Raw genomic sequence first — 27,746 nt, 5'->3', positions numbered from 1 at the left:
TACCTCTAAACATTACTAATTAATATTACTAATATTAATATTATTTGCTATTTATTTTAAACTGTGTGCTGTAAATACATTGTATGTGTATGTTTTCTTTTTCTATAAGATCATTTAAAACCCTGAACTGACTCTCTTATGTCATCCCTCACCTGTGGAGCTCTGCTTCATCTTCTCGTTCTTCTTTTTCCTCCACTTCCAAGGCCGGAAGAGACGCCCCAGCGTAGCCAGCTTGCTGTGACGGCGGATGGGAGGAGTGTGCACACTGCTCACCAGGCAGCTGGAGCGCACCACCCTCTGCTGCTCCATCACATCTACAACACACACAAAGAAGGAGAGAAAAGAACAGGTGTAATCAGCAAGTATAGTACATATGCTTTCTATACTCAGGTAACTGTTATAATCTGATCATGCCAAAATAATCAGATATCTGATCATGTCAGTGTTCAAATAAAGAACTATAGAACTATTGTCACTGATCCTTATGAAACAGACAGCGTTGATTTTCAAAGTACATGCAGTACAGTGCAAGACTGTATGAAAGGCCGTTTTATTTAAGGCATATCTGTGTCATACAAAGGAGCCAGAAAATGAACATTTAGCTAAAGTTTTATTTATGCATTAAAAGCTTCTTTCACTTTTGGTCTGTTTCTGTTTATTTACTGTATATTTAGCAACCAACAATGTTACACAACATGGTAATAATGTTATAATGAGCTATGACCAATAGCACCATGAGAACTGCAGAAGGGCAGTAGGAGTGAGCTTGTAATGAGTTTACTCATACATCTAACTGTATGTGAGTCAGCAATAGGATATGGGAGGGAAGCTATACACATAAATCTGATCACAGATTTAACAGGTCTACAGACACATAAGCTCTCTGTACTACTTTATATTATGTTCTTAAAACTGAAAATTACGTACCAGGCTATATATTGTGTAAAGTACCATACTGTTGACCAGACATTATTTAGTAGTGGCACGTGTGTGTGTGGCACTGGTGAGCTGATCAGGTTTTGCAGCATTACTATAGGTTTTCTAAACACTTCAGTGTCATAGTCAGTAGGTCTAGAGGTTGATTAACACAAGCTGTGCATCAGAAAAGGGAAGCTAGGGGTATATTGTGTCTAAAGTGCTGCCCAAGGTCAAAAAGGTGCAGCATTGCTGCATCTGATGCACTATCACACAATCAGACCTTCTAATCACCTCAGGAACACATTTATTATGATTATTAATATTACTACTATTACTAATATTATTATTATTAGTAGTAGTAGAAGTAGTAGTATTCATTGCAGTTACCAATGTCATATGATGAGAATCTGCATGTTTTGTTCTTGGTAAAGCTTCATATAACAGACTAGCTTGAATAATAACAAAATTCTCAATATTACATCCCTGGGAAATTTCAAAGTTCATTTCATCCAATTTGTCAACAAGTATTATGTCCTACAGGATCACACAAAATCAAATTCGACCCAATACCAAACTATTCCCTGACTCCACTGATCACAACAAAAAGGTTAGCAAACCCTGTTTGAACTTTATTTACAGTAACAAGTTTATAACAGACATTACATTGCATTTCTCTAGTTTGTTATTAACTACCAATGTTAATACCTATATTGTGTCCATAAACACAGCCTGATTGCTTAATCAGTGAGCTCATGACAGACAGACAGACACATAGACAGACAGACAGACAGACAGACAGACAGACAGACAGACAGACAGACAGATAGATAGATAGATAGATAGATAGATAGATAGATAGATAGATAGATAGATAGATAGAAACCTAACGGCACCCCACCCACGACTGTGAGTAAGGCAATTCAGGGTCAAATACACACACACACACACACACACACACACAAAACACGAAGCGGCTCGTTCTCTCAGCACACGAGTCAAAGTCTGTCTGTTCCCAAAATAGCGCTTTGTGTGTAGAGGCGCCGTCAGTGTAAATCAGGAGAGCTCCGCTGCTCTATGTACTGAGTGTGTGGACCTGAGACCTGGCTCTATAGCTGGACGGAGCCTGTGTCTGCCCAATTCAAACAAGAAAACCCGGCCCAAGACCTACAAAACCGCAAAACCTGACGTGGTTCCGCAAATTGTGCGCGAGCTGTTAACATGGTTACAGCTCCTCCTGACGCGTAACCGAGCAGCGCGCGCCCCTCGGGGACAGAGGCTGTGTCCCAAACCTCTTGCTGCACACTTATTATACGCTGCATACCACATACTACTAGAATCCGGACACAATTTTTTTTATAGCTTTTTATTCTGACAACAGGCTACAACAACCTGGTAAATCCCAAAATATCTCCCAAGTCATTAATTAGCAACAGATGGATGCTAAGTGTGCAGTATGGCGCTTATCTATTATGGAGAATGCGCAATATATATTTTATATAACTGTGTTTGCTTCATGCATTGCCTTTTTTCTAATATAACCTTAGTACAGTACCATGTAGGGGGTTCTAGACTGAGCTGCACGAGCTGTTGCTGCGTAAAAGTCCACTGTAGGGGGATAAGGGGGAGGGCGGGGCTATAAAGAGAAGGGAGGCTGTTGCTATACGGAAGTGCTTGCAGAAGATCACAAATAGCCAATCATGTGCCAGCTATTCATAATAAACATATAATCAAGTACACCACCCTTCTTAATAGGATATATGGGTGGGTCAACACCGTACAGCAGAGATGAGATGCATTTTATTATTATTATTATTATTATTATTATTTAGCTTTAGTTAAAAACAAACAAACAAACAAAAAAACCCTGAGTGAACTGGAAAAGGTTCACCCATTCTAGCTTTGTGCATGGGAGGGTTTGAAAAAATCCATGGGAGATCAGCTTATTCATGAAGGTGATGACAAAGAGCAGAGTAAAGGATTGTAATCACACCATGACTCCAGAATACTAAGGAGAATAATAAATACTATCTAAAATATACACTGGAATGGAAAGATTTTTTTTAAACATTTTTAACTATGATAGTTTTAGGCATACAGCTGTACTGTAGACATCTCTATATGTTATCAACCAGGAAAATGATCATCTTGCAGCTGGTCTTGTATCAGTTGTGTCAACGTTAACGTGGTTTAATACACTGTATACACCAGCGGTGTCCAATCGTATCCACAAAGGGCCGGTGTGGGTGCAGGTTTTCATTCGAACCAAGCAGAAGCCACACCTGACCATTGTATTACACATCTTACATGTTGGTTAGGCAAGATAGTTAATCTTTTTTCCATGGATATTTTGCATTAATCATTTTATCTTTTAATCTATAATCACAGGTCTGGGGTTTTTTAACCACAGGTCTGCCAACATCTGAAATGTGATACTGAGGTATTTACGAAAATTCCAGCAAAACTGCTGTGCCTGATGCATGATGTATGTAATGCACCACTTAAGTAATCTATTCAGTGGTGGACAGGGCATAGGGTGCTGTTAGATTTTTTATATTAATGGTCATATCTAGGAAGTGAAATGAAACAGTAATATGCACCTAAAGAGTGTATGTGCTAAGAGAATTTTGTTACAGCCTCTTTGAAATGCCACAGCTGTATGGCTCTAAATTTATAAATTCAGTAGAATTAAATGCTGGGCAAGCATAAACTTAATACAAGAATGGAGCATTATTTTTAGAAATGCTTTTTTATTTTCCCCAAAGACTGTTATTCCTATTACTTTGACTAATTTTGTCTTAAAAATAGAAAATACTGACAGACCAAAAAAAAAAGACAATTCAGCATTCAATACTCTTTTGCTTTTGCTGACCATTTAGCCTAACACATTTTACTCACATTTCAACTTAGGATATATGACAATGTGTAGTTATAATTTTTGATTAAATGTGTTTTATTCATGTGCTTTTTTATCAAAAAGATTAATTTGTACCTTAACAAATACATATTAAAGTAAACCTACATATGTTGTAATATGTAAACGTATATAGTTAAAATGGATTTGCTAGACATTAGAGGTGCAGACACCATTTATACTCTTTATGACTAAAAAATGTATTAAACGTCCTGGTTTATCACAATACATATACAGGATTTACAGTATACACAATACACAGGATACCTAATTTACATATACATTATACAGAATACCCACACATGACTTTGAAATTGAAACTGCAAGAAAGAGAAGTCATTAGAAGATAGCTTCCATAAAGGATTGGCTGGCTGGCTGGCTATACTTTGATGCCTGTGTAATCTATTCATTCATTCTCAGCCTTTGAGGCTATGCTACACAAATGCTGAGAGGCTGTTATTGTAATGCCACACCAGAGATGAAAGAGAGCAACTTTTTTCAATTCATTACTGACTGCATGGCTTAATATTGCGGTCTTGGTGGCCATCTCTTTTTGTCTGCTCAGCCAAATATGCATTACAGTGTTGGTAGCGTCTGACCCGACCGAGAGCAGACTGGCATTGTGTCTCAGAATTGTTCTCTACAGAGAGCACTGAATCAAGAGTTAACATTTGACTGGAGCCAGAATATACACACCCTCGGTGCTGCATTGACCACCTTGTCTGTGTATGAGATTATGAGATAAGGTCTGGCCAGACAGCAACCTTTCTCTAACCTTTATATCTGAACCAATTAACCAAAAGAGAAAAAAAAACACAGAATTATTGAAATGGTACGAAAAGAGTGGCAGATAACTACTAGATATATTTATGTTTTTACCAAAGAAATTTGGTTTTGAGTTCAAAAGATGGTTATGATATAATGTAAATAATCATTTCAGCTTTAATTTCCTGACATTTACATCTAGATGTATTAAACTCAAACTTTTGTTCAAACCTTTGTCCAAATATTTGGAATAGTCAATACAACAATTTGGAATGTCCTGAAAAAAGAAAGAAACCAACAGTTAACTTAATAACCAGTAACTGGTCAGACTGGCCAATGAAAACAACAGTTGATGAAAGAAACAGAGCTGTGATGAAAACCACAAAACAACAGTCAGTGACGGTTCATCAACAACAACATCATCGACATCATCAACAAGTTCCAAGGGTGAAGGTATCACAATCAACCATTCAAAGAACTTCAACAGCATAAATATTGAGGCCATACCTCAAAATACAAACCACTCATCAGAGGTAAAAATCAGTATACCAGATTGGAATTTGCAAAGAAATACAGTGATGAGCCACAAAATTTCTGGAACCAAGCTTAATCTCTACCAAAGTGATGGAAAGGACAAAGTCTGGAGAAAGCAAGCATCTGCTGATGATCCAAAACAGCTGTCTCAGCTGTCATGCAGAGTGGAGGTAGTATCATAGCCTGGGCTTACATGGCAGCTTCTGGAACAGACTCACTAATCTTTGTTGATGATGTAGCTCATGATGGTAGGAGAACAATGAATACAGAAGTAAACAGAAATATTCTGTCTGCCAATTTATAGAAAAATACATCCAATCTTATTTGTCAGAACTTTGTCGCGTAACAACAGAACACACTGCCAACAAAATAAAAGAAGAAAGACTGGAAAAGTCAATCACCAGACCAGATAAAAACAAAGCCCCAAATTACAAATGAACATCTAAAATAAACAAGCCCGGATCATCATAAATAAATCATCATCATCATAAAAGAAGCACGCAACAAAACAGCCTTGTCAAAGTCGCTTAGATCCTTAAGCTCGCGAATTATTCCTGCTAAGTGCCGCTGTAAGGTGATAATGTTATTCACTTTACCTGTCAGTGGTTTTAATGTTATGGCTGATTGGGATACATGATGGATCAATGCAAATGTACAACTTCCATTAGTTCGGACCCAGTCAACAGGTTTGAGAGCATCAAAACCTCAAGCTATGAATATCTAATAACACAATAGAATTTGCTTTTAATATTGAATACATGCCAAAGAACCCACTACAAATGTATCTCCAGCCTCCACTATTACTTTCATGTGACAAACTAAAAGCTTTTAACTTGGTAAATCCCACACTGCCATAAATGTCTTATATTTCATTACATCATGGAAGCTGGCAACAGCTATGTTATGTAATTTTCTATTACGTGTATACATTTTGACACTTTATTAAGTTTTGCATTATTTGACAAATACTTTTCATATTCACAAGCTATTTCTACCTCCAACTGTAGCATTCAGGATATGAGATTCCTATTTGTTTTGTTTTGTTTTTTAAAGAAGGCTGAAAACTACTTCTGGTCATTTACCCTCAAGCTCAACAACTGTCGAGCCATCTCGTCGAGCCAATAAGATTTTTACTTTCTAAATGCACAAAGGAATTTATTTTTAGGTACTTTACACTATAGGCCACAATTGTACATACACTCAGGCTTAAGATAATCAATCACATTTTTTCCACACACATTTTATGTTACCCTCCAGTTCTTTTGGCAAGTCAATTACCTCTACTACATGTATGTTGTTTACATCAGAGTTCATTTTATAAACAATTGATTAGTCATGGATCTATTTCAGGTTTAATTCACAATATCAGGATTTCAGTGGGTCACAGGTTTACATACAACATGGTGACTGATTTATTAAACAGTACGGAAAATTCCAGAAATTGATTTAATAACTTTTGTAAGCTTCGGATTTTATAAACCTACCTTAAGCATCAGTGCCTTTTAGCCCTTGATACCATGTGAAATACAGAGTCAGTCAAGATCTTAGTAAAAACAATTGAAGATATCAAAAGTACAAATAATGATATGCAATAATAACTGTAGAAAAGATTATATGCACATATACAAATTGTGTGACCACACAGACAATGCGGTGTAGTGGGAAAGGCACAAATGAACAGTTTTAATGTAAAAAACATAATCCCAACTGTGAAACACAGGGGTGTCATCATCATGTTGTCTGGACATTTTCTAGAAAGAGGACTGGTGCACTAAGTGACATCATGAAGGGGGGTTATTTTGGAAATACTGAATCAGCTCTGGGAGGCACGGTGGCTTAGTGGTTAGCACATTCGCCTCACACCTCCAGGGTCGGGGTTTGATTCCCGCCTCCACCTTGTGTGTGTGGAGGTTGCATGTTCTCCCCGTGCCTCGGTTTCCTCCGTGTACTCTGGTTTCCTCCCTCGGTCCAAAGACATGCATGGTAGGTTGATTGGCATCTCTGGAAAATTATCCGTAGTGTGTGATTGCGTGATTGCGTGTGTGATTGCGTGAGTGAATGAGTGTGTGTGTGTGCCCTGCGATGGGTTGGCACTCCGTCCAGGGTGTATCCTGCCTTGATGCCCGATGACGCCTGAGATAGGCACAGGCTCCCCGTGACCCGAGGTAGTTCGGATAAGCGGTAGAAGATGAATGAATGAATGAATCAGCTCTTGAAGGAATCAGCCAGAAAGATAAACTCGGTCTTTCAAAGTTCTTAAAGTCAAGCCTGGGTTAACAAAGTGGCTTAAAACAATAACAATGAAATACTGGCATGGCAATCACAAAGCCCTGAAGTGATTTTTATAGAAAATTTGTAGAATGAACTGAAAAAGCATTTCTGGGGGCCCATAAATTTGTGTAACGAGGAATGGACAAAAAAATTATAAGTAGTATGAGAAGCTTGTTGAAGGCTATCCCAAACATTTAAATAATGCATCTAAAAGTCAATGCCACCAAATACTATTCATGTGCATGTAAACAACTCACCCACTGAAAATCTATAGTATATGAAAGCTGAAAGAAATCTCTCATAGCCATTATTTACTGAAATAAACTCTTATAGAAATAAAGTAGATACCACTATTGTGTGGTAACATGAAATGTGTGGAGAGTAAAACTGAGATTGAATCCATTAAATCCATTCATTCATCTTCTACCGCTTATCCGAACTACCTCGGGTCATGGGGAGCCTGTGCCTATCTCAGGCGTCATCGGGCATCAAGGCAGGATACACCCTGGACGGAGTGCCAACCCATCACAGGGCACACACACACACTCTCATTCACTCACGCAATCACACACTAGGGACAATTTTCCAGAGATGCCAATCAACCTACCATGCATGTCTTTGGACAGGGGGAGGAAACCGGAGTACCCGGAGGAAACCCCCGAGGCACGGGGAGAACATGCAAACTCCACACACACAAGGTGGAGGCGGGAATCGAACCCCGAGGTAGTGAGGCGAGGTGTGAGGCGAACGTGCTAACCACTAAGCCACCGTGCCCCTCTTCCATTAAATCCAGGTGTAGGTAAATTTCACCTAGACATCTGGTAGCCACAGGGATCTAGTATACAGGACAATGCTCTGGTGGTCTTTTAAGTCACTATTATTAAGTCACAAGCATTATTTTACTCCTTAGCTCTTTTTGTCCTCACCCTGTAGTGATAAAAACATTCTGATGTCATTTCCCCTCAATTGAATTATCCTATATACACATACACTGTAACATCTTATTTGTTGAGTTGACTTGAGTGTGGCTAGAGGTTTATTTTTTTTTTTAAATTAAGGATAAGAAGAGTTAATACAATAGGTTGGAGCCACAGTAAAGTCAATGCATCATAACTCATTATCTACTTATGGTCACTAGGGGAAAAGGGATATAAAAATACAATGCAACTACAATAAAAGAGCCCATCAGGTTTTAACAGTGAAGCCTGTTAAAACTAAGTGGCACGTTGCTACAATAAACTGTATGTCAATAGAAACTAATAATGCAAATAAATTAAGCAAAACAATTTATTTGAACTGAACCATACAGAATGCCTCCAGAATGAACAACTGAGTGTACAAAATTTTTATAAAACATGTGAGTGTGTCTGTGAATATTTGTAATCTGTTGCTGAGGTACACTCTATGGTGCTGAAACCACTGATGTACAGAATGAGCTTTTTTTTGCTCACACTATCCAATCTGAATGCTACCACAAGAGAAGCAGAAATACTAGAATGCTTTTGAGTGGGTTGTACTTGAAATCTGTGTCTGTGTAGGTGTTTGAATGAATGAGCAGGCCATAAGTATTGCTGTCAGTGCTTCATTCACTGAAAAAATAAATAAAGCAAATCTTAGCCTTTTATAAATACACAGGAAATATCAGCAATTACAATTTGCAAAGTATCTTTTACAGTGTACTGATACAGCATGATGCAGCATGAACCCATAGTGAAGTTTCAACCAGTTTACCTACTGAGCATGTCAAATACAACACAGTTAAACAGTAGTATATTCAGAATATCTTCACTGTTTACACTAAACATTCTTATATTTGCTCAGTGATTCTATACATGCTGCTTAAGAGCAACTTAAAAGTAATTTCCACCAGACTGTCTCTCCTCATTGTTCCTTTCTGCCTCCCTTCCCCCTCTTCATTCCTTTCCCCCCACCCTTCCTCTCTCTCTCTCTCTCTCTCTCTCTCTCTCTCTCTCTCTCTCTCTCTCTCTCTCTCTCTCACTCACTCTGTCTCTGTCTCTCCCAAGCTCAAGCTCTATCGTATTCTCTTTAGGCTGCGTCACAGTGATGCTCTTACAGTTTAACACATACAATGCCTCAGCGGGTGACTTCAGCATCTACTGAATCATTACCACCCAGCAGAGCCCTGCTAATGTCGACAACTATGAATTGTTATGAATCAGCCTTTGAATAGACAATGGCACTTCCAGAGCATTCTATGCTATTAGAAAAAAGCATTATCACATCCCTCACCTACAGACATTATTGGCACTGTTGTAACTGGGTGCAGTGCATCTATTGAAGGTCACCACTGATCACTGATCAGCCATGACCGACTCTCTATGAAGACTTCACAAGACACTTTAAGAGTGTTTCCCCCCCTCTATTCTGGTCTGTCTGCATGTTGAATTATAAAAAGAAGTTTTATACCTCAATGCTACTTTTAAACAGCAAAATCTGATTATTAAATGACTGTTTCTCTTTTTCAATTAGTAGAAACCAATTTAGAATCTTGCCCCAAGAAGGGCTATGTCAGTGTGACTCTTGGTTCATGACCATCTTTGAAGTAATTGCCCAACAAAACTTATTGTGGATGTTTATTTATACTACGCCAAATCTAATAAGGTGTTGTAGTCACTGTAGTCATTGTTGTGAAAGGAGACACTTAGGGTTTCATATTGCACATTTTTAGAAACACACTTCTAGTTATAAGCAGGACTATCTCATAGCTTACATGGAGTGAATCATATTTTTGTTGCAAGCATGGTGAGTCCTCTGAATCTCAAATTGCACTACAGAGTGTACTGTGTTTTAACAAATTGCATAAACTGATGAATCATAGGCATATTCTCCCAGCAGGCTGTTGGATATCAAGCTGCTTAGTGCTTTTAATAACAGTTAATTGATTAAATATTTCAAAGCCTAGATCCCAATGCATAGTGCAAAATGCCAAAACAAATTCTCCAAGGCATGACCTGCTCAGACATACAGAAGCTCCATATTGCAAGATCAAATTGACATTTGCAAGTGTAGTGCTAAAATTAACTTTGGTTCAACGCACATGAAGCCTGTTAAACAGACCCAAACATCAAGTAGGGAAAAATATTCATACACCTGTATTGCTTGGGTTTGATATAATGAGATTCTTTACATACAGCCTGCCATTTTTGCTACTGTGTACCTAAGATCGATGGGTTTAAATGATCATATTAGCAGCTTCTTTGAGATAAAAAGCAGAAGATTTTAAAATGAATAGCTAATCAACAGTCTCTGATTATACTTATATCATGATTCTTTATAGAGTATTGCCGGATATTTATATCCTGAATGCTGTATTCTCTCTATACATCTCTGTTGTTGTTGTTGTTATTGTTTTTTTTTTTTACATCAATTTCTCTCAATATTGCAATTGGACAGTTGCTTTTCACTAGCTGGTCCTCCCCTGTAATATGACAGCAACCAGGGAGGGTGCTGGAGGTCCTTCCTTCAAGACTCATGAAAATGTTTAATGCCAATTTCTTCATACATGGGCTAATAAAGGTCTATACTTGTAGATGAATTAGAAGGACATTGGTGGCTCCGGGTTACTGATTAGAAGTTTGAGGTTCAAGCCACAGCAATGCCAAGCAGCCGCGTTTCTGTCCTTGAGCAAGGCCCTAAACCCGCTCGAGTAATGTCATTCCTCCCACCCAGAGAGCACTGCCATTTTTGCTTGCTTTGACTCCTAATCTTAGTGGGCTATGGCATCTTTCGGAGCTTTCCCGTTGTGCCACACACACACACACACACACACACACACACACACACACACTCACATCACTTGAAAAAGAACTGCAAAAGAACTGCACACAGACACAGACACACACACCCGCTTGTGCACACTGAAGACTTTCAAAATAATTTTTATCCTAAGACAATAAATATATATGGAATGTCCATTAAAATTGGTTTGACTGGATAGCCTGAGTTTTAGTTGCAGCCAAGGAACAAATCTCTGATTCTCAGAAACATGAATCAGAGAGTCGATGACATCTAGCTGCATAAGACCTCCTATCCTCTCTCACACACACAGCAGAAAAAGACACACTGTCAAACACATAATCTGCTCCTTGCTACATCTCTGGGGAAGCTGCTGAGCTTGTTGTTTTGTTCTGTCTTCACACCTGAAAAAAGACAGAAGTCAGTGGACTACAGGGGATGAGGAAAGAACTCCTCATGTATAGTAGACGTGACTGAATAATTTGTGCATTGTTAAATAAAGTAAGAGTGGGAGTTCTGACTTGGAATGTCAGATCATTAAGATGCTAGATAGATAGATGGAGATGCTAGATCATTAACCACAAGAATAAACACAATGAAACAAACAAACAAACAAACTTGGTTGGTCCAGATTTATATTCTTCACTCTCCTTACTGTAATTACTGTATAATTCAAAATAGTTATAGGACAAAATTCTGTTAAAATAACTGAATAATAAAACAACAATTTAAGGTCTTACATATTACATCTTCTTTTTATATGTTGAAAGTATCGTATCTGTTTTATCTAGACTATACACAGCATTGTTTTTGCCAGCTATTCACTGATTGGAAACAGCTGCAATTCAGGTGTGTTCTCTGCAAAAGGCCATGAATATTTTCTTATATTAGTGAATTGCAGCAACCTCTGTTCAGATAAAGAGTACCTCCTGAGGAACACAGATATTTTTGTCACTTTCCCATCAATATTGCATTGTGTCCGCTATATTAGGGTACAAGCTGCATCAAGACACCTGCTGACCCTAGTGATTCTATGATCTCATCTTTCACACTTAGTTCACTATGAAGCCATTATGCTGTAAAACAGGTTGATAGAAATTCCCCACAATGACATTTCATAAGTCTTGAAAAAATTATGGGTTAAATAGAAAATACTAAGATTCATGATTAAATCATATATGAGCAGGTTGAGTGAAAAAGCTATATTTCTCATTCCTCCATCATAAGCTGTTATAAAGTCTGTGGTGGGGACATAAAATATAACAAACTGACTCGTATCGAAAAAATGATTGATTAAGGGTCAGACTGAATGCAAAGCTTTGAACTGCACATTATATCACACAATATGCAGCACCTTGCTTTAGTGAACCAGCACTCTCTTCAAACGGTTTTAGAAGCAAGTGATGAGTCATAGCCCACCTCTAGGAGAAAAGTGGCTAGGATGCATTTCTGACTAGCACTCAGGGACATAGGCCCCAGTGACAAATCTGTTATAAAATCAGTCCCAAAAGACAAATGAGTGGGAATTAAAACACATACAAACAGCAGCATTTCAGGATAACCTCAATTAACAGGCACTAAACAGGGTTTTAATACAGGGTCTTTTGCCATACATGGTTTAATAAATCTCAGCAGCATAATTACCACCAAATAAATATTGCCTCAGGAAACAGAGTTTATGTTTAATTATGTATTAATTACTGATGTTACATGGTGTAATCTTTGTGAATTGTTAAGTGTCCTAATCATCCTGGTATTCTCTGTATCAGACTGTATCAGACTGGTTATCACTTATTAGGAGCTGTAAATAAATTCCACTCGGATACTATGTGGACTGTGTTCAGTCACATTTCATATCAGATCTGTGTAAAAGCTGTAGAAAACAAAAATGATCTATTTTAAAGCATTTGATGGCAGCAGCCCGAATCCTCCTACATGCGCTGCTGTTCATTCTGACACCTTGCTCTCTGACATTTTTCACCTGTTGTCACTATCATTCAGTCCAGCTTTTCCTGCAAATAGGCTAATCTGCTTCCTTTAATATAAGCAGCATGCTTAAGAATGTAGCAGGAGGTCCTCTGTGAACCGAACTGAAGACACATTAATGAGAGAATCCAGACTGAACATAATAACTGTGAGGTCCTCAGGAACCAAACTTGAAATGAATGTTTTATTTATGCTCAAAATATTGCCCGTGCTTATTCAAGAGCAGAGAAACTATCAGCAGTCCCAAGATCAAGAGCCATGGTTAATGTGTGACATAAAACTATAAATGATGACAGACAAGTTTAGCCCAACAGTATGATTCAATGTTAAATACTACATACTGTACATGCGATTTTTTTTTTTACGTAAACCAGGAGCTACCACAGGAGAAAGAACAACAGCCTTTAAAGAACTTCATTGTATGGATAAGAGCAAGCACTGAAAACTTTCCTCTAGTTCTGCAGCAAGTCTCTTGCACACACAAAGTGCATGCTAGAGTATTGGAACATGGAGTTAAGCTTTTTAATTAATTATCACTTGGTCAAGGGAGAAGCTGATCCATTACCCACATTACCTTATACTAGTCAATGAGAACCAAGAGTCATTATCAAACCTCAGAAGACTCACTCCATTAATATCTTTCTCTCAGCTTCTTTCTAATCACTTCTGGCATATGTGTTTTTTCTGGAAGTTACAATTAATTATAATTTCTATAAATCATACATAATAAAATGCATAATTTCAATAAAATAGAGAGTAGCCTTCTCGACAGAGCTGTTAATCACAATTTCCCCAAGAATAGCACAGATTAAACTGTTCTCTATGAGTCATGCACACCCCTTGAATACTGTCATCTATGAAGCTTCCCGCTTGGGGTGATATTAATACTTGATCTGCTTGCCAGATTGTTGACCAAAGTCACTTTCCCGGGTATTTTTGCTCACCGTTGTATCACTAGTTTCATAGATATTAACAACATAATCAAGCAGAAACTGGAATGTTACCCAGACACATTTCTTCTATTGGCCACACTCTGTAATAAGCCATACTCATCAAGACTACAGAAAGAGAAAGAGTAAGAAAAAGAGTCTGTGCATGCCTACATACACAGACTAACAAACTGGGGTGCATTACAATTGTGCCTTTGTGCTGGACACCTGCTGAGTGTCAAGTGTGCCAGAACAAGAGGGCCTTGCTTCATTAGCACTGAGGTCACAATCAGGATTAAATTGTTAATATGGATGGCATGAGATATTTAAGAATGCATGTTTATGAGTTTATTGAATTTGAGTTAGCAAATTTTAGTATAGGACCAGTCTAAATTTACATATGGCAGTTAATAAATATTTTTGCTACAAGTTTCTTAGAATAACCTGTTCTGTTGGAAAAGCGAGTCACTGTATTAAAGTGTACTGTATAAAACTTCATTAAGGGTCTTTATGCTAAAATATAAGTAATACTGTGCATGGGCTACGTATTGCGCATCAGACAGAAGGTTAAGAAACCATGTGAATAGTGCAATTTGGACATCGTTTATGTCAGAAAAGTGCTTTCCAGTGTATGAAGTCCAATTTCCACCAATCCTTATCCTTATCCTCATACTGACTGACTTATTCCTGTCAATGCTTCATCCTTATAGAGGCAACAATGCGCAGTCGGCAAGTGATAAATAGCATCAGGCATCAGATCCCCAGCCATTACTGCGGCTTAATATACTGTACAACCATTATTCTGTATTTACTGAACAAACCTGATCTTATATTAGGATAGATGATAGGCTGTGGCACTATAGAAAGACAAAGGATATGCCTCTGTCTTGAGTGAAAATACAAAGCAACACAACCCGTTCTTTCTGCTTCATCATGAAGTAAGAGAGTGACATCTATAAAGCAATCATATTATTACAGAGCATGATCAGATGTGCATTGATTTGTGTTTTTTTTTCCAAAGCCTGAGCTCGAAGACCATCCTGGTGATTTAATTTATCCTCTTTCAATGTTCTCGCGCTCTCCGTTTCGCAACATCAGCACCGCTTAAGTAAATGCCTCTTTAACGCCGGTTAGAGAGTCCATTGCGCGCAGAAACTGAAACGCGATTCTCTTTCAGCACTCGTGCTAATGGCATCCGAAGGCAATAATAAATCGTATTAGCTCACCTGCACTGTGTGTGGAATCGATGCCCGACTCGCTGAGGATGTTCGGGTCACTTTGAGACCTGCCTCTGTGCAGCATGCATTTGTCGTCCGAGGAAGCCATGGAGGATGCGGTACAGCGAAGGGATTATAAATAAAAATATGTTGAATTGTAAGAGGCAGTCAAGGTCAGCTCACAGAGAAGGTGAAGGCGACGAGATTCGGTCCAAGCATCCGGTGAGCATGCTTGTACTGGAAGCGCAGGCAGTGTGTGTGTGTGTGTGTGTGTGTGCGTGCGTGCGTGCGTGTGTGCGTGTGTGTGTGTAAGCGAGAAAGAGAGAGAGAGAGAGAGAGAGAGAGAGAGAGAGAGAGAGAGAGAGAGAGATTGAATGAATGAATGAATGAATGAATGAATGAATGAATGAATGCCCTCCTGTAGATTACACAGAAAGAGTGTGCAGGGATTTGTATGAGCTGCTATTGTTGTAGGAGTTTTGTTCAGCACAATGGACAGCGCCAACTCTGGTTTATGTTTTATGGGCCTTTATTAATGGGGCGTTTTATTTAAATGGCATAGAGATGTACACAATTGAAATAGCCCTACATCATCCCAGTGGTTGCAGGGTGACACTACAGGCACAGGCTTGGATTACAGCTGACTATGATAAAATGGTGTTCAAAGTATAGTGATACAAATCGTTGACTGTATGTATGTTATTCCACAGTCAAAAGATGTGATAGAGAGGCACGGATTTTAAACCCTAGGTGATTAATCTGTAATTAATTTCTGTATTTTCTTTTACTAAATTTCTATCTATCTATCTATCTATCTATCTATCTATCTATCTATCTATCTATCTATCTATCTATCTATCTACATATCTATCTGTCTGTCTGTCTGTCTGTCTGTCTGTCTGTCTGTCTGTCTGTCTGTCTGTCAGTCTGTCTGTCTGTCTGTCTGTCTGTCTGATACTCTAGGATCTGTAATCTAGGATTTTGTTAGAAATTAATAAACAGATTATAAACCATTTTTAACTATTTATATTTAAAGCATAAAAATTAAACGTCAAATAATCTTAATATTTTAATATTCAAGACTGGATTATTCCTCTAGGATGTTGACCATAACTGCATTGTACAAAAGGTCAGATTTCCCTCCTCTTCTATTAAAGTATGTGTTCGGAAACATGCTGATGGATTCGATCTAAATTGATAATATGGTTTTGCACAAACCATTTCATATTGAAAATTGAAATTCATGTAATAATAATAATTATTACATGAAATAATACTAATCAAATAATTCATGTAAATATTTATTTATTTATTTTCATTTTTACTAGTAGTCAGTCTTTTGGCCCGCACTGTGTGCATATGTATGTGTATGTAAAAAAAAATGAAATAGTATTTTCCTCATTTAATTATTCATATTCCTCTGGCCCTCTGTAGGACAGACACTGTGCAGATGACAGCGTTCTGCACAGACCTACGCCACGATGAACGGATAAACACACCCTCCTTTCATTGGTTAGCTCAGATGACTGCAATACGGAAGCGCAGTTGAAGGAAATCCTTCCTCGCAAAAAAATGGCGCCGCTCAAGTGGGCTTGGGCTGCGGTGTTTATTTGGTTATTTTTCAGTCTAATCCTTACTTGTAAATGTGACGATGTGGAAAACTCAAACGAGTCAGACAGAGGAGATGAAGTCGACCAGCACGTTGAAGAAAGCAGCAATGAGGAGGTTCAGGCTGAACACGAGACAGACGCTGCGTTTAAAGACAACGCTGACTCTGGGATGAATGATATCAAATCTTTCACAACTAAAGATCACTTTCAGGAGGAACTGGTGATTCGTCCCCTTCATTCAGGAGACATCTATGCGAGTTTCCAGTTTCGCACACAATTAGAAACGGATTTTTTACAAGGAAAGAAAGGTTGTCTTTATGCCCACTGCATGCATTATAGCTGTTTTTGTTTTCATAAAGTCACCTCCATCCCTGTAATAATAATAATGCAACAAATTATCAGCAAAAAAAACAAAACAAAACACCAAGTTGAATATGTAATCCAAGAGAAATGTCATACTGAACCTGCAGACACACACAGTACACAGTGTATGTCCTAAGTGATGTACTTACATGCTGGTTTCCTGCTTTTTTTCCCCTTTCTCTCTCACACTTTCCTTAGTGTCCCACTACCGGCTCTTCCCAAAGTCCCTGGGCCAAGTGCTGTCAAAATTCTCAGTGCGAGAGCTTCACATCTCCTTCACCCAGGGCTACTGGAGAACCATGCAGTGGGGGCAGCCGTTCATTCCTGCTCCTCCTGGAGCCGAGCTCTGGGTTTGGTTCCACAACACAGTGCTGGAGTATGTAGAGTTAACGGCAATGATTTTCATTTCCAGTCATTATTACAATGATTTCTAAATTTATATACGGTAATAATGTTAGATTTTTAAACCATTTAATGGGTAGCAGGAGGCAGGAGATCATCTTTGAAATGGGAAGGATTTATTCTAGTAAGAACGTGCGTAAGGTTTTGGTACTGATGTAGGCATGGATCAGAAACCATGACCTTACAAAAGCTATAAAAATGCTGTGTATTTGTAGGCTATTATGGCTTTGATTGAAATAGAAAATGATTATTACAATTTAAACAGTACTGCTACAGTTGAATTTGAATTTGGTTTTTCAGTGTTGATGAGAACTGGAAGGAGCTCACCAATGTTCTGTCAGGCATCTTCTGTGCTTCTTTAAATTTCATTGACTCAACCAACACTGTGGAGCCTAGTGCCTCTTTCAAACCCCTGGGACTGGGGAATGGTATGAGTATGTCATTCAGTCATTTTAAAAATGCCATTTTATTTTTTTTTTTTTGCTGTTTTTCAAATTTGTACATTTGTTCTTTTTTTTTTTTTTTTTTTGCAGTAACTGATCATCGTTTCCTACGTTATGCCACATTGCCAAGGGAAATTGTGTGTACAGAGAATCTGACCCCTTGGAAGAAGCTTCTTCCTTGTGGCTCCAAGGTAATTGGTCTTCCTTTTATCACCATTACTCTATGTGATCCAGTATGTTTTTATTTATTCAGGTAATTTGAAAAGTCTAGTAGAAGTAAGTCTATAACAGGGGGCATGTAATATTTGTCACTATTTATAGTTCACTGTTTAATATTACGATATTTGCCTGAAGGTTTTTGGACATCTGACACCCATATGTGGGTCTTTTTCAGACTGTTTCCACAATATTTAAATCACTCAATTGTCTAAGATTGTCTGTAGCGTTAAAATATCCCTTCACTACAACTAAGGGGAAGACCCTGAACCTGTTCAAGCAAAGACATGGTTTGTCAAGGTTGATGTAGAAGTTGAGTGGTTTGCACAGAGAACTGAACTCAACCCAAATGAACACCATTGTGTTGGATGAACTGCACTTCATGCCTTTTCACCTGACCTTAGTGCATTCACTACTGCTCTCGTAGCCAACACCATGATCCAGAATCTATTGGAAAGACTTCACAGAAGAACAGCAGCAGTTAAAGTGGGGACTAACTTGCTTTTATTGCCTGAAGTTTTGCTATGGCATGTTCGACAATTATGGGACGATAATGCCAAATTGACAAATGTGTAGTAGAGAAGATTTAATAATGCTAGTTCATGGGCATGTTTTTTGGCTTAACTATTTCAGGATTGCACCATGAAGCTTGTATTTACACCATATACAATAGTTAAAGTCTTTACTATAATATCATTTATAAGTTGTTTTATAAAAGTATGGTACAGCAGATCTAGTCCTGTTCTTAAACATAATTCAGACAATATTGTCTTCAATATTTGTTTGATTTTGTGTGGCTGTAGGTATGAAGTATTATATAGTTCATAGATGCCATCATGTACATACTAATTTTGAGCTCATTTTACTATCAACTTTTGATGAAAATCAACTTTACTGTTACTTTCTACTTTTTGTAGGCATAACTTACAAATGATTTTATATATGATAGAATTTTTGAAGTATTTCATAGTTCATAGGTTGTTATCAGAAAAGCATAGTGAAGGACCTTCCAGAGTGTTAACATGCTAAATTTCAGCCCATAATTTTTTGACAATCACCCAATAATCTTGTTAGCATATTATTGTCGAGCGTTGTCTTCCCAGGCTTGATAATCTGGATAATGCTACATAGTCAGGGGTAACTGTGCAGCTCATGGGGTATTTCTACTTAAATGTCAGAAGACCTATCCAACAGAAACTAGTTTTGTTCAGCAAAAAAAAAATGGGAGGAAACATTGCTTATGATTCACAGCATGGTGATTAACTTAGCCTTCTTTTCTGTTTGCAGGCTGGTCTAGCAGTGCTGATGAAGTCGGAGAAGCTTTTCCACAGCAGTTTTCACTCAGAGGCTGTGCATATCAGGCCCATCTGTAAGGTAAGGTCTTTTAAATCTTATAAAACAAGTGCTTTTGTAGAAACAATCATATAAACCCTACAACTGGGGCTAGCAATTGGCAGCCCAGTTACTGGGTGTGGACTTATCTTCTATTTCCTGTAACATTACAAGTACAGTACTGTATGTATGATATTGTTTTATTATTTTTGTAAACCCATTTATTTGTAAGATTACAAATATACTCATTATTATTGTCATTATTTTCAACTTTTCAAGTTCACGACTGTGTGTGCGCAAGCGAGTGCACGAGTGTGTGAGCATGTGTGCACGAGCGCATGCATGTGTGAGTGACCATGAGTGAAGATATGATTAAAGTGTCCCTGATTTAAATGTATGAATGAGGGACTGTGTGTTTTTAAATTGTTTGAGTTGAATTGAACATTGAATTGATGATACACTACAATGTTCTTAGTAATCAGGATGATTTGAATGTATTTGGCAGTTTTTTACCAAAGCTTTATGTTAAATTTTTCATGTAGCTCTGGTGTTGTGGGATTATTAAAAATATTAATAATTAAAATCTGAAGTATTTGATTACGCTACATTGCCATTAGTTGCAGCTTCGTAGCTGACAAACCTGTTGATGCATTTTGCTGTATTTTATCTTTTCTTATCTTTAAGCAGGATCGACAGTGTTCAGACACAGCATGGGAACTAAGACAGACCCTGAGTGTAGTGTTTGATCTCTACACCTCTGGCCAAGGCAAAAAGGGTAAGAGTAACATTTCTTTTTCCTTGTATTTTCTTTCAGCTACACATGACAGACTATAACTTGCAGCATAAGTGTATACATACTGTACACAAACTTAAAATATACATACTTTTTCTCAGATTGGTCCCTTTTCAAGATGTTCTCTCGCACTCTGACTGAGGCTTGCCCTCTAGCATCTTCTAGCAAAATCTACGTAGATGTCACAGACAACCCTGAGGTAACTTTCTAGCTTTGAGCTGTGGTGTTATTCAAAGGGCAATGTGCTGCCATCACTGACAGAGCCGCCTGTTTAATTTTCTAAACATCTGCTGTGTGTTATTTTTGTCCTTTTGCAACACAGAATAGCTAAAAAAAAATGTGACGTTATTTGAAACACACACTGTATTATACAACAATTTTAGAGCTATGGAAAATTACAGATGAACCCACATCTATTTTTAATTACAGTACTGTTCATTTTTTCCACTGCACATTATGACAAACATTTGCATGTAGCAAAGGTTATGTTAATGATAGATTAGGATAAGGCAATTAAATTTTTTAAAGAAAAAATGGGTCAATGTTGGCAGCCATAAGTGTCTTTTTACCGATGGTACTGCTCTGATTTTTTTTTTCTGAATATGTCTATATGATCATCTTTATATTAATGAACAACGCTAAGTTTCAACTGATTCACTCAGTAAAACAATATGTGATTAAATGTCCTCGCAAGTCTGGTTTGATACCTGTCACAAGACACAGGCATTTTGCCCACAGATCTTATGCTTCAGTTTAAGATCACCTCATATCAGGTTTTAGCTAAGAACTAGCACCAGCTATTTAGGTTCATCTGATTATACAGTAAAACTGACTTTATGGTGAAACTGAATTCCTTTAGAGTGTGGTCTGAGAATATTTCACTACCTTTTTGAGATCATCTTTGCTTGGCACAGTGTCCAAGTTCACTTTACTAGTCTAGGTCTAGCTTATATTTCTTCACTGTCAGCTACCTGCAATCAGCAATTGTTCCTGAGTTACAGTAGTAAGATAAAAATATATATCTGTTTCTTATGTAAAATCCATATAATTGCAGCATGCTCATTTTGCTTGGAAATCACTCACAATAAGAGGGATTAGATTAAAACTCCCTTATATTACCACATAACATTTTGGGAATTAAGTGGCAGAGCTATTCATCTTCTTCCTCTTTCTAAAATGCTGTTGAATGGGTTTTTCCCCTGCAGTTGTAATGCTACATCTTTTCTAATAATTATTTGGGACTTTATTGCTGACTACATTATTTAGACTTTTAACTATTAATACATTGTCTTGGAATTTGGTCTCACCCAGCTGAGGATGACTTACCTCACTCATTCTCACAAGCTAAAGTGATACCAGCCTTACCTTCCTCAACATGTATTATTACAGCATGCATATTGTCAGGCCAAATTTGGAGACAGCCTTTAAGGAGCCCAAGGTCAGAATTGCATCAGATTACATCCTATGCACGTGATATGCAGTGCTGTTGCTAAGGAGTGGAATGGTAGTATCAGTGCTGGCTCATCAACACTTGTACCTAACACTGTCAGATGGCTGTGACCTGCTTGCACAAGACTCTCTTCTTGACTTTATTGTTCGGGCAGGCAGCTGAGACCATCTTTTAAGCATTTCAGAGTGAAATTATATAGAATCTCACCTTGCTGCAGAGGTGAGCGGTGAAGAGCCCCATGCAAGAGCCAGTATTCTCTTCAGGGAATATTGCTCGAGTGCAGAAGGCACTTTAATAAACCCTAAGCCAGTTAACCTGGAGTAAAGGTCCTACATCTGGATTTAAAAAGGGCAAGCAGCATTTGCAGCATAGAGACACTACAGTCTCATCTGGAATGCTACCAAAAGGTTCAAGAACTGCAAGAAAATCACCTCAGCAGTTAGAGACTGTTGCAACAGTATGCTAATTTAAATATATTCAATAACATAAAATCAGGAAAAAGATGCAAATTATTTGGTGCTATAGTAACTGAGACAGACTTGGATTGTTCTTAGCAACACGAAGATCATGAGTGCAGAAGAAAAATAATTACAGGCATAAAGCTGACTTCAGATTTGGGGGTCCTTGCCAGTGTTGTATTTTTTTCTGACCTGCAGAGAGCAGTAGTTATAAGCATAAACTTTTTTTCTCTCTGCTCATGTTGTGTTGCTTTCATATATCACTCAGGGTGAGCTGTTTGACCTGAGCCCAGCCACACCTACCTTTGACACCTCTGTTGTTCTGGGGGATCGCAGGACTTATGCTGTGTATGATCTAACCAAAGCAGAGACTTTTGGCCAGCTACGTTCTCTCAATCTCTTAATGCGCTGGAAAGGAGAAGGCGGTAAGTGTATAACTACTCAAATTGATCCGCCAGACAGCTTTGTCGCTGGCTTATTAACATCAGGCATGTGGTTTGGATGTGGCCTCTTAAGTGAGGGGGAAAATGTAATGTTCCGTAACAAATTTGTGTGCCACTGTGTTTGATTGTCCCCCATATTTCAATGGATAAAATAAAATGTAATTAATTTTAAAAAAATCATAAAAAAAGATAAGTGGAGTTATTATAAAAATAATGTGATGAAGATATTAAAATAGAAGTGAGTAAGAATAAAAGTGTTCTTAAAATTGCTTACAGCAGTTCATTTATTCACATTAAATCCATTCCCTGAAAAACAGTGGCCCTTATTCATCAAAGTTGTGCAGAAACATGCAGTCTGAGTGAACAAAATGAGGTATGAATGAAGCTCTATCTGATTCATGCATCATAACAAGGCATGATTTGAGTAAACCTGATGAATCAACTTCAACTATGTGGAAAACCATTAATTATGTCATGCACCTAAGTGTTATGAAACACACCCTATTTAATTTAGGAATTACAGGAAAGCAAACTTGAATGGGGCAATGCTAATTAAGAATGTAACTGTCATTCTTTGAATACTAAATAATCTCCTAGGAAGGTAAATATCATGTCGTTATGAATAAGCCTATTTGTCATTGGCCAAGATGTGGGATGCCACTATTGTGCATTTCTGGTAGGTGAGTTGCTGACAGTAATGCTGACAGAAATGAGCCATGTGACTGGTAATTGATGTATCCGTCTGTCACAATGTTGTCTGAATGGATTGCAGTGTCTCAGGACAGGTTCCAGTCGGCTGATTTGTTCTGATCTCAAACCAAAGAACAATAAAGAACCCAAGGGCTCAGCAACTGGAGTCAGTGGAATTGACATTCTGCTGTTAGCAAATTTAGTTAAAGTAGCAGCGAAAAGCAAATGGTACAGAGAGAAAGAACCACTCTGCCTCGGCGGGGCTTGTTGAAATGTGTGAGCCATAACCCCAAATGGGATGGCATAAGTTAGAGGACTTTATTAGTGATTGTTGGGAAGTGAGAAGTCCAGTTCAAGTGTTCAAGTTGTTTTTATTGTTTTTTTTTTATTGTTGTTGTTGTTGTTTGCTTTTTTAAGAACAATTATTTTGCTGCTAAAATAAAACACTAATGAGTAACAGTACTGCTGTAGTGAACAAATCAACAAATGTTCTCAGAGACGCCTTAGTTGGATGGAGTGATTGCCATGAATTAGTTACTACGCTTACTATGGGCTAGAATTGAAATTTTTATATGGTAATACAGACAAGCAGAGTAATACAAGCAGAATAATGTGTGCGCACACATTTATTCTTAACAGGATTTTCATGTGACTTTCAAAAACTCCAAAAACAAAAAGGACCAAGCAACAGAAAAGTGGCTATTACTAACTCACGGCTTTCACTCTGTCAAGCTCCGACAATGCTCTCTCTCTGTCTCTCTCTGTCTCTCTCTCTCTCTCGCTCTCTCTCTCACTCTCCCTCTCCCAATCTCTCTCTGCTACTAGCAGCTACTGAAAGCACAAAGAAACACACATAAGTAGCCAGTTCAACCCGCCTCCTCTCCATCTGCAGCTGACACTCGACCACGCCCCAGCTCCATCATCGTAGTATACAGAATGCACTACAGGACCAAAAACCAAGCATTTATCAGGATAGATTCCCTTTTGGGCTTAAGTCCCTTCTTACTGGAGTTAGTCCAACATTCAAGAATATCAGACTAGGGAAGAACGAGGGATAAACGGCGAGAAATCACTGAGCATTGTTATTAGCAATTAAGCAAGCAATTAATGTAGAACCTTATTAAAACTGACTGGGTCACCAGAGCAGCTCTGTATAAAACTGACTTCATGTGAAGTTCTGACCACCTTGGAGAATGGGGTGCAAACACAGAGAAATCAGTATAGAGCTGCACATTTTGATTCAAGTTTTCAGAAATAATATGCTGACACTAAACCTATTTTAGGAGAAGATTCCCATATTTTTTTTAATGTTCTACTTAATTGCTATAATTATTGTCATTGATTTTAGCGATTTAATTTCAAATCAGCACGTTTTTAGGTTGGTAAAATGTTATGCTGGTATTTACACACGCTCTGATCATACATGAAATTAACTATATTCAACTTTGATGAATAAGTCATAAAATGCGTCATGTCTTCTCCACTAAAGATTCAATAGGCTTTTGCTCCTTATACAAATACCACCTTATACACCTTATATTACTGAGAATAGTTCATAAAGTTGGTTTTTGGTTTCTGTCATCATCTGTTGCAGGAGACATGCTGCGTCCAATGCTCCATGCAGAGCGCTATGTGGCAGGATTTGGACTCCAGAATGGCGAGATACACACTCTAATCTATAACAATCATCCATACCGAGCTTTCCCAGTTCTCCTGCTGGAGTCAGTGCCGTGGTATCTGCGATTATATATTCACACACTCACCATCACCAGCAAGTCACGGGAAAACAAGCCAAGTAAGACCTACTGACTTAATATATGTTTCTGTGCTGCCGGTTTGTCCGGTAGCTTAATCCAGCCCCAGGACAAAAGCTTTGATTTGCTTTCTTACATTGTTTCATTATATTTGGGGTTGAGTAAAATACATTCACTTGAATTAATACAGTTCAAAGGTAGAAATGAATATAGGGTCCAGTTTAATCAGATTTAACCATCCAAAATTTTTATATATATATTATGTGTATGTATATATATATATATATATATATATATATATATATATATATATATATATATATATATATATATATATAATTAGTAGTATAATAAAGACTTAAAGATTTATTATAGATTTATATAATAAAGATTTTTATATATTGGTTATTGAGGATTACTTTGATTACAAATGAGAATGTTTTAGAAATTGTCTAAAATCTGAGCACTCGATGCAATTTTATAGATTTTTTTAAACATTGTGACTGATTTTAAAATTTAATTTAGTGTATTAGTGTAAAGAATGATTTGTTTGATTAACTGATTAATATATAGTTTCTAGTAGTAGTCTGAGACTTTTAGAAGCCCACTTCAAATCAGTAAACTGGGGTAGCAACCGCAGTGATTCATCAAGCCGCAGGTACTTTAGTTTTATGCCTCTACCACATCAGCAATTTGTTTTTGAGTTGTCCGTGTGTCTGTCCATTTGTCTGTCCCTCCAGCATCTGGTTAGCACAATATATTAAGAACAAGTGGATGAATGCTTATAGAATTTATATGAAATTTTCATGTAACCAGCAGATGACCTGATTAGATTTTGGATATGATCCAAACAGGGTCAATTTGAATAGATTTCATGAATTGTTACACTTTTTTCCCCACTTTAAAAGGCTACATTCACTACCAACCTTCAAAAGATCGCTTGCGTCCTCATCTTCTCGAGATGCTCGTGCAGTTACCCCCTCATTCTGTCACTGAGGTGACGGTGCAGTTTGAAAGAGCCCTGCTAAAGTGGACAGAATACACTCCGGATCCAAACCATGGTTTCTATGTTGGGTAGGACTTTTTTTTTTAGTTTGTATGTTTGTGATATACAATTGTTCCATAATCTAATCTGGGCAGAAATAGCTTTAAGGGATGCAAGGGTGATATTTACATAAAAAAAAATCATTCTGTTTGAATCTAAAATTGTCTTCTAGATCGTCTGTGATAAGTGCTCTTGTGCCAAGCGTTGTCGCCATGGACATCAACAGCACTCAGGAACGTCCGCTTTTCAGCAGCTTGTGAGTACATTCCTTGTTAGGGATGGCTCAATTTGTTACATGTCCACGTGCAATATGTGAGACGATAGAAATTACATGTCAAAAGTTCACATTTAAAGGACTTATGAATTAATACAAACAGATGCTATTTGATTGCAGAACAGTAAAGTTAGTGTTAAAGTGATTTTTCTTTAGACTATAAGAAAAAAAATAAAACTTTTCTTTTCCCCATTTAAATTTCTAGTTTCCATACAAAAGAGGAGTCAAGCTACTTTGTGCGTGTCTACACAGAGCCTTTGCTGGTTAATTTGCCAACGCCTGATTTCAGCATGCCCTATAATGTCATCTGTCTTACTTGCACGGTTGTGGCTGTGGCCTACGGCTCTTTCTACAACCTACTGACCCGCACCTTCCAGGTGGAAGAATCAAGCCTGCCGCTAGCTAAACGCCTAGCCAACGTCATCCGCCGTATTCGGGGAGTACCACCGCTGTGAAGGACATCAAATTCACTATGGAACTGATTAGGCAGCTTTTACTCTATGGACATCTTTACATTGGGGAAGCTCAAGTTCTTGAACGGAGAGGAAAAGTCGGCAAGAACATTACTGCAACTTAAAGCTTTACTAAGAACCAAATGGTGTAGGTCTGTGGTTTGTAAGTCTGTTAACACTGGAGAAAACAAACTATTTCAGTTTGTTTTAAAGCAAGAGGGATTAATATACATCTGGGTATTTAAAAGTGTATGACTGTGTATTCGTATTCCATTCATCTGGAAGACAAACTTGAAGCACAGTGAAATGAGAACCCTTAGAATTAATGTACTTTGGGAATGATCAAGCCATTAATCATTCTGTTTTGCAATTCCAGTGCGGATTGAATCAAATCAAGAAAAAAAAATCTCATTCATTGTGTTATATGACTGTTATTGCTATGAAATTGCTTGCCTTTAGAAGTTCAAGGCTTGTGTTTCCTCAAAAAACAAAAGGGCCTTTTATTGGAATGCTGTTCTGACTATTCTTAGATATGCAAACGAATGCATGTAGGTAGGGATCTAAAATGTATTAAATTGACCCTTCTGTTATTTATAAAGCACAGGGATGCGTGACCAATTTTAAATTATGAGGTACTCCGTCAGCAAATGGAGCTTTTTACTTAAGTAGTTGGAGAACAAAGTGTTCATCCAGTATTGTTGTTTCTGGCATTCGGTGGACTTCTTTTTGTTCCA

General features: G+C 37.8%; 2 protein-coding genes across 2 annotated transcripts in view; one reads left to right on the top strand and one right to left on the bottom strand.

The window, feature by feature from the left end:
• phactr3a (phosphatase and actin regulator 3a) overlaps window positions 1-15,396 on the bottom strand; it is a 28,165-nt gene extending 12,769 nt beyond the window's left edge. Inside the window, exons 1-2 of the mRNA XM_060894753.1 lie at window positions 15,297-15,396; window positions 153-314 (exon numbers count right to left, since the gene is read on the bottom strand). Of these exons, the coding sequence (XP_060750736.1) occupies window positions 153-314; window positions 15,297-15,396 (262 nt within the window). The remainder of the gene's footprint in view (window positions 1-152; window positions 315-15,296) is intronic.
• Window positions 15,397-16,820: 1,424 nt separating this feature from the next.
• Window positions 16,821-27,613, top strand: pigt (phosphatidylinositol glycan anchor biosynthesis, class T). Its single transcript, XM_060893986.1, has 12 exons — window positions 16,821-17,205; window positions 17,459-17,636; window positions 17,963-18,090; window positions 18,196-18,296; window positions 19,609-19,695; window positions 20,341-20,428; window positions 20,548-20,645; window positions 22,623-22,779; window positions 25,082-25,282; window positions 26,150-26,315; window positions 26,459-26,542; window positions 26,766-27,613. The coding sequence occupies exons 1-12, from the start codon at window positions 16,860-16,862 to the stop codon at window positions 27,013-27,015; spliced, it is 1,884 nt and encodes a 627-aa protein (XP_060749969.1). The 5' UTR covers window positions 16,821-16,859; the 3' UTR covers window positions 27,016-27,613.
• The last annotated feature ends 133 nt before the right edge of the window (window positions 27,614-27,746 follow it).

The sequence above is a fragment of the Tachysurus vachellii genome, chromosome 19 (assembly GCF_030014155.1).
Source record: "Tachysurus vachellii isolate PV-2020 chromosome 19, HZAU_Pvac_v1, whole genome shotgun sequence".
Taxonomy (NCBI): Eukaryota; Metazoa; Chordata; class Actinopteri; order Siluriformes; family Bagridae; genus Tachysurus; species Tachysurus vachellii.
Note: the sequence above shows the minus strand (reverse complement) of the source record. Positions and strands in the feature narration are given on the sequence as shown.